The 11,197-nt window shown below is 32.1% G+C and overlaps 2 protein-coding genes across 8 annotated transcripts in view; one reads left to right on the forward strand and one right to left on the reverse strand.

Annotated features, from left to right (window-relative positions):
- LOC108720309 (retinoblastoma-like protein 1) overlaps positions 1–2,417 on the forward strand; it is an 8,580-nt gene extending 6,163 nt beyond the window's left edge. Inside the window, exons 7-8 of one of the 3 annotated variants that reach the window (XM_018444237.1) lie at positions 1–333; positions 426–1,193. The exon at positions 1–333 is cut by the window's left edge and continues 601 nt beyond it. In XM_018444237.1, the coding sequence (XP_018299739.1) occupies positions 1–333; positions 426–611 (519 nt within the window). In that variant the 3' untranslated portion in view covers positions 612–1,193. Of the gene's footprint in view, positions 334–425; positions 1,194–2,322 lie in introns of those variants that run through there. The other 2 variants (XM_018444238.1, XM_018444239.1) reach the window with 2 other exon arrangements.
- A 2,270-nt stretch (positions 2,418–4,687) lies between these two features.
- FucT6 (alpha-(1,6)-fucosyltransferase 8) overlaps positions 4,688–11,197 on the reverse strand; it is an 8,326-nt gene continuing 1,816 nt past the window's right edge. Inside the window, exons 1-6 of one of the 5 annotated variants that reach the window (XM_018444241.1) lie at positions 8,289–8,532; positions 6,850–7,129; positions 6,563–6,736; positions 6,264–6,482; positions 6,077–6,158; positions 4,688–6,000 (exon numbers count right to left, since the gene is read on the reverse strand). In XM_018444241.1, coding sequence (XP_018299743.1) covers positions 4,939–6,000; positions 6,077–6,158; positions 6,264–6,482; positions 6,563–6,736; positions 6,850–7,085 — 1,773 coding nt within the window. In that variant the 5' untranslated portion in view covers positions 7,086–7,129; positions 8,289–8,532 and the 3' untranslated portion in view covers positions 4,688–4,938. The other 4 variants (XM_018444242.1, XM_018444243.1, XM_018444245.1 and 1 more) reach the window with 4 other exon arrangements.

Raw genomic sequence — 11,197 nt, forward strand, 5'->3', positions numbered from 1 at the left:
AACATGTCAGTAGCGGAAAATGTAACTCCACCGACACCAACGAATATGGCCGGGACGTCGCAAAACTTCGATGGGGAGATACGCGGCGATCTAATCAAGTTCTATAACACGATGTATGTCCCGCAAGTCAAGGAATTTGCAAACAAATTTGGATCGGCTCGCGGTAGCGTCATGAATCTCTCGCTGAGTCCTTTACCGAAAGGGAAAGCACCTGCTAATTCTCCAGTGAGACGTGTTACTGGTAGTATTATGACACGCACTCTAGATCCGAAGGCTATAAGTGCGTCACCGGCACCACAATTAAGTTATTGCTTTAGTCGTAGCCCCGCCAAGGTAAAATAGATTTTGCAAACTAAAATATAATTTTTATAATTAGCTTTTCTTTAACTAAAAATTAACTCTTCCTTATGATTAATGTTTTTCAGGATTTAGAAGCTATCAATAAGATGATGATATGTGTAGACAAGAAGAAGAGTGTAGGAAAACGATTACTTTCTGACGACACGGATGTAGAAATGACAGAAAGTACACCTCCCCCTAAAAAAACTACAACTTTTGTTGCACGGAAATTAGAAAATATCATTGGAGAACGACGAACGCAAAATCAATAAGCGGAATGTGGCAGAGTGACAACATAAAAGTTTATGAGGATGAGAAGTGTGTTCAATCTGCTTTTTATTTGTATATGAATTGATTTGCAAAAAGCGAAGAAACCTATACGAAACAGATGAAAGCCAATCTCTTGGCTGTCTAGCATAAATATGAGACGTTCGTTTCTCAGGTATAGTCATTCTAGCAAATTGGAAGGGCCCAATAATGTATCATTCACATTATATAAGGATGCTATAATGTTGTTTGTAATCTTATTTAGTGCGAAGTCAGAATTCAATTTCCAGTATTCCTCTCATTGACTTTTATCTTATCAGAGTAGACTATTTTTTTTTGTTAATTTATGATTTTTTTACCAAACTGTCTTTCAAGCCGTATTAAATAGAAGTCATGTAATGTGGATTATAACGGATGAAACACACGTATTACACTTTCCGTGCATTATGTTAATATAAAAATCTTTTAAAATCGATTAAAAACAAATATTACCAATTTTTAACATGTCTGCAATTATTCTTTGATCATGATTGTTTCGTAAAGTTATCTTTATATAGTAAAAAACACATGTACATCTATATATATATTATCAGGGCTGGTATTTTTGCATTTAAAATGCCATTTAAAATGTAATTCTATTAAAAATGCTAAATGTAAAATACTGAAAAAATATATTAAAATGTATCTAGGGAAAACCATTTTGTATATGAAAATGATTTAAAATATCTATTTATCCATTTTACATATAAAGTGGATTTGAAAAACGTTTTGCATTTTAACTACATTTTTTAAGTATTTTATATTTGGCATTTTAAATGATTACCCAGCTCTGTATATTATAGTGATAATTAGTTTTGTGATAAAATTATCGGGGATTTTGTAGAAACATGTTATCAGTGATTCTACAAAATCATCAGAAGTTTTAGAATTTAGGATTATGAAATTATTCATTTTCAGTACATATAACATACAGACTCAAATAGAAAATTGCAAAAAACATGGTAGTAGTATTATTGTGACAATAAATTGTAATTCACTACGAAGTAGTCTAACTTCAATGAAAAATATTTTAATGATAGATCTTGGAACTTTGAAATAGATTTCTCGAATAAAAATTTGATATAATTTATCAGAATTATTTACCTTTTAACATCACTTATCGCGTTAACAAATATTAAATAATTTTATTTAAATAAAGTTAAATAAGCATCGTACCGTTTTGTTATTTATTTACATTTCCAAAACTTAGAATCCATTAAAAACCTTTTGATCGCTTTTGATTAAAAAATATATTGATCCCTCAATATTAAAATAATTATTGGTCCTTTTTATCTATAGTATCTATCGTTAAAATATCCAGTTGCGATGGATATACATTTGAATTTGTAAAATAAGTTAAATAAAAAATATGATATTGAGAGAGATTATATATATATATATAAAACTCTTGTTTCTGATTGTTATGATCAGCTCGTTATTTGCATCATATCTTATAAAAGTAAACCTAGTCAATATTTGTGAAGTATTTAGTATTTGCATCTTTCACACTGGAAATTGATCTGACTATTTCAATTGCATATATTATGATTTATCAATAAAATTACATCATTTTATGTACCGCGATCAAAATGTATACAAAGTCTACAAAACAGTTTCAGTTCCGCTTGATAAAATCAGTTATTTTATTGATAAACTTGAGCTCATGGCTACAGCACTTAGTACTGAAAGAAATACAAATGTCAGTTGAAAACTGAGAGTAATAATTCGATTGAATTTACTCTTTTTAAAAGAAGAATATTGATCCAAATAAATTCGAGATAAAATCATTATATATTCATTATAAAGATACTTTCTACATTAAGATATAAGTTATTTATATCTTTTAAAATTTAGTTTATCGTGAGTTGAAGACTCAGTAGATGTAAATATATATTTCTAAATTTACTATGATCTCATTAATTTGCCATTATTATTGAACAATGTATAAAACGAAAATTATGAAGTAAGTGTTAAAGATAATTATTGTATTTATTGTATTGCAAGGACTTTGTAATTCGAGCTTTATATGTATAAATGAATATCGATCGCGAGTTAAGAAAAAGAGAGAGAGAGAGAAAGAAAATACTGAATACTTTAATAATAATAATTGAATATAAATATTCGCGTTGTGCATGAGATGACTAATGTTGCCTATTTTCACATGTGTTTAGAACTGCACTGGGTCTCTTCGGTTAATTTTCCTCCTATTAAGCATAGAGAAATTATTTACGAAAACGTGCTGCTTTACTTGATAATTTTTGTTGCTTGCTTTTACTATTGAAATTAATTTACATCGTATTTTCAAAGTTTTTTAGGTTGAAAAAAAATATAAGATTGTTTCTCTTTATACAAAGTAGGGAATTTAAAATGTTACAAGCTATGTAACTACGTATTATTTTTTTTTACATCAATTAATTCACTTCATTATTCCGTACATAAAGGTATTAAGATATGTTTATCAAAAAATGAATAGTTTGTGAGATGTTTTTTGTTTTATGTCAAAATGTGTCAGAATAAAGTATAATATATCTCGCAAACTATTAATTTTTCGATATTTTTACCTTAGTATTTATGTATGCAGAATAATTAGGATAATCAGTGTAAAGAAAGATTATTCCATTATAAAAATGCGGAGGCGACCTCCATGTGGTCTTAAAAAGTCGAGTTTTAAAAAAAATTTATTTTATTGTTATTTGTTCCCCTTGAAATCATACAACTTTTGTTCAAACATATTTTTGATTCGACGTATATTTTCAGGTACAACGGTTTGTAACACTTTAAATATCCCACTCGGCATAGCTTACATGCACGACTAAAAGCGATTACTAATGTAGTTTTCTTTATAAATAAATAATGTAAAAAATTTTCTATCAGTGTATAATGAATTACTATTAATAATCATCTTTTATGTATATAAAGTATTGTAATACCGAAATAAATTGGCAATATAATAAAAAATTTCGACCTTTTTTATAAAAGTCGTAATACTATAATTAAAATTTATCAACTATTTTAAAATGTAATATGCATATAAATGTGTTTTAAGAACAACTTATTTTGCGGTTTTTAACATTAAAAGACATACATAGTATATTTCATGAATTAAATATTTATTAGTCAAAATCAAATTCGAATTTTATAATAACAATTCTCGTTTGCGTTTTGCGTATAAAATATATTACAATATATGCATACAAGGAAAGTTCTTCTATATTGAATATAGGCCTCAAGCCTAGCTCAATGTCATATGCGCAAATGCCTTATTATATACATACACTTACATACATATGTAAAATGTCATATATACATATATGTATACATGTACATATATATTATATATGATGTATTTACATGGCATAATACATTAAGCTAGAACTGTTTAAATGGTATATGTATGTAAAATATACAGAATGTCCCAAAAGTCTGTACATTTTAGCGACACGTTACGAATCTCCTATTAACTATTTCATCAAAATATACAATACCTCATTGGAACATCCTATATTATACAATTCGGTATTTTTGTGACAAACATTGATATAAGTTATTCGCTAGTATTTTCAGGATCTTATTTACAAAGTATAAAGGAGCGCGCAATACATGAGAATTTCTACATTATTACGTATTTTTCAAGGACATTAAATTTCAGTCAATGTAAACAATGTTCCACGATACTGTATTGGCACGAACGTCAGCTGTTAAATACGCGCAGTAATAAATTTTTTTTCAGTCTATCATACCTATATTATATACATATGGAACAAATTTGATTTGCCGATGGAATATCGAAATATTATATATTTCGAATAATTATATTTCCAAATATGATTCAGCATAACTAATCTCTTTTAATTAAATCTTTTTGATTAAATTAACAATCACATTTCATAACTTCAACGAAAATATATTAAAATATTACAATACTACATTGCTATGTATTTGCAAATTTACCTTATCCATAAGTGCTATATCTACATAGTATTAATTTTTACTGTAGTTTCATATAAAAAGAATCTTTTAAATGTTTGAAAAATGATGTCTCCATTACGCTATATTCGAGAAAAATTACACTTGCAATCTTTCTAAAATCCAACGTAATCATAAAAGACACATACTATCTCTTATTTGACAAGTCATGGCATTTGTGACAATTTACAAGCATTAAAAAAAATTGTAATTTACAGTAGCAAAATATATACATGTCATCTTTGCTAATATCTTAAGTCGATCTAAAGAAATAACGATTCACTCGAAACTCACTGTCAGACAATGACTTGGCTCGGCCATTCTGATTTAATCTTCTTTATTTTCCAACAAAGGAATATTCGAATACTTGGGAAAATCTACAGCATCAACGGGATTTTTAACTTTGAAACTTGGGAATAATCCTGTCATGCTAGTTCTGGTGTTGTAACCTTTGGAGAAGCCATCCCAATGGTTACCAAAAACATCGATCAAGTCTCCGATTTTTAGCTCTAACTCCCCATTCTTTCTCGGTTTGTGATCCAAAATTGCAACGTGGGGATGTGGATTTTGTCCCCCGTAATAATATATATCGTCGAGAGATGCAAATCTGTCATACGCGTCCGCATAAAAGGTTTGCATTAATTCGTACGCGACGCGACATACTTGAGAACTGAACGTACACACCAAATAATCGCATTCCGATAGAAGATGGATATCGATAATTATTCCCTGCAACGAAGTATCTGAATATCGTTTTGCTACGGATGCTGTCTCCGCGATTTCCGGATCGCCTATTATCTCGTAATTCGAATAACGTTTTCTAGCTGTTGTTATCACTTTCGGATCGTCGCTGGCTAAAAAAACTCTCCTCACATCCGGTTTTGTTTCAAGTTCATCAAAATATTGTTCAACTTTAACCATGTATTCATCTATGTCATGATAAGCTGCCTCTGTACCTACTTTATCGGTTCTGCGCACATGAATACCAACGATAGGTTTTTTAAAACCGAGCTTCTCTTTTGCTTTTTCTAGCGTTCTCTTCACGTGATCCTGAGGTCTCATCAAGTATTTTAATACTTGTCCTACCCACCAAACTAAGGGATGACCGTGAATCTTCTCTAATCTTGGTGCTAAATCTGCAGGTATGCTGGGTGGTTGGAATCTGGGCTTAGGATAAACGTTGTCTACGATTGGTAGAGATATTACTTGTTTAGAGGGATCTCCAGGCCAATTAGAATGTGAAGTACCAGTTGTAGATAAACAAGTGTCGCTAAGGGGTTTAAAAACAGATTCCCAACCATCCTTGTGGTACCTCCATCCTTTAGATTTCATTATTAGAGTCCTTTCTGTACCGTAAGCCACTAAGAAGCAATACGTGATATGATGAATCTGCAAAGAGGTATACATTCATTTCTTTTATTTGATCATTTAACGACTTAATTATCATTTAATTTAATTTTTTTACCTGGCATCCGAAACCGCAACCTTTATTTAAGCTACATATTAACTTCTTCGCCTTGTTACAATCGGTAGGATTTTGTAGATATCTTAAAAGTACATATGAGATAGATTAGATTAATAAGATTAGAAAAGCTTAGTTTTGAAATCTTAAATACTTTAATATATTAAATTATATGTTAGAGCCGCATTACCTAAATCTTCTCTGAACAAGATTGGATAAATCCTTAGCTTCCTTTTCTCGCCATTCATCGTAACCATCTGACTTCTTCAACTTATCAATATTTATTATAAGCGACTTTTTGTGCTCCCATGCATTTTTTATCACATCCTGTATCTCTTTTTCTCTTTGATCATATGTGAATTCATCAATGTGCTTCTTGAATTTATTTAACTCAGCGCTAATATAATACCTGTAGTGTAAAACTAAGCACGTAATCTTTCATGTAACATGTTAAGCATAATTTGTTTCAATTTTGATAGTCATATTTACCACATCTCCTGAATATCGTTCCTCAATCGCCGTCGCAGTTCTTCGTATTCCAAGGAAGGAACACCATGCTTCGATCCATCTTGATGATCTATTAAGTCATAATAAACCGATGCTTTCTCAAGTCTGTCTTGTACGGAGCCTAAATGGTCCCCTTGTATAGATTTCGATCCTTCTCTGGAAATTATGTTAGCCTATACAATGAAAAGATCGCAGTACTCTGTCTTAAATGTCGCATTTTCAGCATCGCTGAATTTTTCATATATGCAATATGTTGTATGTAAACATACCCTAATATAAAGTTCTTTAACGCGTCATTCTGCTTCTTTAGAATTTCAAAGTCATTAACCATTTGTGCTAGGCGTTGTGTGTTCTCTTTGTTGGCAGTGTCAGCATCGCGGCTTGACAATGAGTTGGACTTAAATATATGAATCATAGATATAATCAGTACTAAAAACCATGCGGCTAGCAATGCTATGCCGAGTTTTCCTAACCAGCCAGGTCGTCCGGAACAAATTGCTGCCATTTTGAACAGATTGTTTCTATCTGCGATGTGTCACATTACGAAATCTGTAAATATAATAAGTAGTGTTAAGTCTATGTATATGAGAAAGATATTTTACTTACGTATTGTACGGGATGTTTTTCAACAAGAAACACAAATGACAGTATAACACAATATAGCAATGAATCATTACATCCTTATTGTTTGCTAATGTTAAACAGAAGTGAATGATCATCATGTTACACCTGTTATTATATCTGTTGTTACACCTGCTATTATAACATCACGAAGACCTGTTATTTTTCCATACTCCAGGACTGAACTTCTTGCATAGTTTATCTTTCGTCTTTTTTTTTATAATGTGAAAAAATAAAGAAGAAAGATGAACTGTGCAAGTTCAGGAAAAAGAACTGGTTTTGTATCTCTTGTTAGAAAGCATCAACAGAGACTGTCTCTAAGACTGCTTTCCTTTTAGAAGTCGACTCATTCTATCCTTCTTGACATTCAATGAATAATAGAGGTAGAACAACACTTATGTCGACTGTCTCTTAAAAGGAAAGCAGTCCAAGTAACTCCAGTATTCTCAAATGTGACACATGCAACTTATAAAATCTAAAACACCGAATCACTTCCTATGGAAATAAATGACTACACGAGCGTCATTCGATATGAAAAAAGAAAAAACGATTTTTTGACATTTCGGAGATTTCAATCACGACGTAATTGTTCGTTATTCTCACGGTGTCTCTGAAATTATTACTATACCAAAAGTTGTCGCGAGGCAGAAAAATTGGTGAATAACGCGAGCGCGCTGATTTCGAGACGCAAACGAACCAACGGAGCGGATCAGCGTTAATTACTTCCGTTGCATGCGATCGCTTCGTGATCGTTCCAACCTCCGCATCACTGCCTTTCGATCTTCGTGTCCGGTGTGACGGGCACGCAAGCGAATAACGTAAACAGTAAAATGAACGATTGGTAATTATTACGCGAAGCACTGCGCGGAGAAAATATAGCAGAAGTGCGTAACATACTGTTGCGAGATCGGAAGGTTAAGGGTTAACCGAGACGGCGAGCTGACCGTCACGATCTCCGATGGCGCAGGTACGCGAGAGAGATCTCACGCCGATCGTTCCAAGACGCTCGGTATCGTCGCCGCGCGCGCGCCAACGTCATCCAAGTTCCTCTCGGAAGACTTCAAATGGGAAGTGGGATATCAATTACCGGTTTCGATCTCCGGCCTTCTCGTGCGATCCGGTCCAACCACTTTTTCGCGCTTACGTGTCGACCGCTCGCCGCGCGACTCGCTGACTTATGAAAGACGGCACGTCGATTATCTATCATCTGTCCGCTACTATTGCGTGATTACAAACGCACGAATAGAGACGTCCCGTCCGCCGTGCCACTTATTCTTGACTTGATTCCCTCCCATTGCCGCGCCACTCTGATCGCTTTGATGCTTGACAAGTCGGGTTAGGGAGGGCTGGCTATCTTGCGTTCAACGCCAGGATGATTTTGGCTAAAACTCCGATTTACGTGGCAGATGATTAATTCGACAGGTGGAATTGCAACATTTCTGGCTGTACATTCCTAATTCCTAATTTAATCCTTCATTCTTGCCTTTTATATGTGTGCGTGTCTAATAAAAAATTCTCTTTTTTATTATTTACATATAAATATAAAGATCGATATAATGTTCTACACATCTTTCCTAAGCAGAACAACAAGTCATTATGATATCAAAATGATATCATAATCTTTATACTTATCATACATCTCAATTATAACACTTCCATCAAAATGACTCCAAAATGATCATTAAAAGTCATTTTTCAATCATTTCCAATTCATTTTAATGTCATTTTGACGTTATCGTGATTTGTTGTTCTGCTTGGGTTTAGATAAAGATAAATGCAAAACATGGTATATGCATTTATGCATTTATAAAGCTTACAGCGAATTTGTAAAGCGGAGTCCTCGACTCACGTGAGTGACGTGAGTAACGAAGGATTAATTACAACAAATTCAGTAATCAAGTGCAGGCATTGATGCGCATTAAAGATCATTTCATATCAATGTTAACACGTACATTTTGTTATCCCAGTAAACGAGAATGGATTAAAATGGATTAAAATTTTTTTCTATCCGACGGCGTATTTTAAATAGCGAATACTTTTTTTGGATTTAATTGGATTCAATTGGATTCAATTAGATTCAATTGGATGCAATTGGATTGAAAAACTTAATTTCCTATTCAAAATTTTGAACCGAACAGTATTCACAATGCATATAAAAAACTAATATTATTTTTAGATTTAAAGATATAGAGATATGCTCCACACATGCAGTTCCTATAAATGAATAAAAATGCATTCAGGATTGAAAAGCATTCATTTTAATATTCGTGAATCTATATTTCTGAAAATCTGAATCCATTTCAATTCATTTCAATCCAGTCTCGTTTGCTGGGATATTATCTGGGTACTTAATTCATAATGGAACATAAATTTCACGATCTCTACTCTTTCCTCTCTGAAAAAATCTCTTTTAATATGACAAGAAGTATGAAATATGACATGTTTTTTAATACATGTATATTTAATACTTATGATATGATATATTATAGTATTATACATTTCCACGTATATGAATTAACTATGAAATCTCTCGAAAATGATGTCAGTGCTCCAACGTTTCAATATTATTTAATGCATTCCATATAAAAAAATCATACAAATATTGTAACAATTAATTTGTTATTTTGATAATCTTTTTTCGTATCGAGATATTTCGAAATTTCTTTCCGCATTGAACAGAATCGTTGCGTGAAATTGGCGCTAAACGTTTCGATACTTCGAGACTCGCAATGTCGTTTCTCGACAAACAATTATTGAATCGCGGTTCATGTCGCGACGGTTACGAAACGCATCCAAACGCACCATAGAGGATGGTATTCATAATCAAATCTTATATTTAAGACCGTCTTTTTCAAGTATAGTTTTTAGATATCACGAACCAATCAGAGAGCCGTGTTAACATCTTAAGACATTTAGTTAAAACAATCTTAAAATAAGAACCGACTGTATGAATACCGGCCAGAATCGCTCCTTTACTTTTCACGCGATTGCTGTCGTCTAAAAGTGAATCTTCCCACGCGCGAAAAATTATTTCGTAAAATGTCGTCTGGGAAAGTCGACTCGAGGTTTGTCGTAACGCATCAAATATTGCGTTACACGAGCGCCAGGATCGCGAGTTTGGTGATTTCGAGCGTCGGTCGGCAAGTTTTTGTACATTTTATATCGTTTTCTTACCGAACTACATCGTAAGAATAGTTGGCGCGCGATGTTTCATAGATATAAATTCATACGTATAATATGTAATGAATTAAAATATTTATTTGTAATATAGTAATTGATTATTTATTGTTTTATTTATTAGTACAACGTAATAATACTTAGTAATTAATAATAACTATAATAAATAAGTAATAAACAGAATAATACAATATAATAATTAATGATATTAATTATAATATATTAATACAGTAATAAATAATAATAATATTTAGATATTTATAGTATACATATAGTAATATGTATTTCTATAATGCTGCGTTTTTTTTTTATAGATCAAGAATAACTGACATCTTGATGTCAAATCCTGTACACAATAGATGTAATAAGCTTTAAGCTTTAAGAAATTATGATCAACGACAGTCGAATATGAAAAGAATAATCAACTATGATTGGAATTTTTTTAAGACTTACTATAGATGCTTTCCAAGCATTATTCTATCTTCCTTGACATTCAGTGAGTAACAAAGATAAAACGATATTTGTATCGATTTGTATCACCAAATGGAAGGCACCTTGTATCTATTAGGCCGGAATCAGACTACTCATTGAAGATTGAAGATTGAAATTTGACCAATAAGGACAAAGAAATTTTAGCTCCTTTCGTTTCGATTGGTCAAATTTGAATTTTTCAATCTTCAATCTCAGTCTTCAATGCGTAGTCTGATTCCGGCCTTAGGCCTGTTCTTTTTGACTGAACTTTTGCACCAGTTCATCTTTCTTCCTTTTCTCTCCGGAAGAAAGGAAGAGGAAGGAAGATGAACTGGTGCAAAAGTTCAG

Source organism: Mycetomoellerius zeteki, unplaced genomic scaffold (assembly GCF_001594055.1).
Source record: "Mycetomoellerius zeteki isolate Tzet28-1 unplaced genomic scaffold, Tzet1.0 scaffold149, whole genome shotgun sequence".
NCBI classification, from domain to species: Eukaryota; Metazoa; Arthropoda; class Insecta; order Hymenoptera; family Formicidae; genus Mycetomoellerius; species Mycetomoellerius zeteki.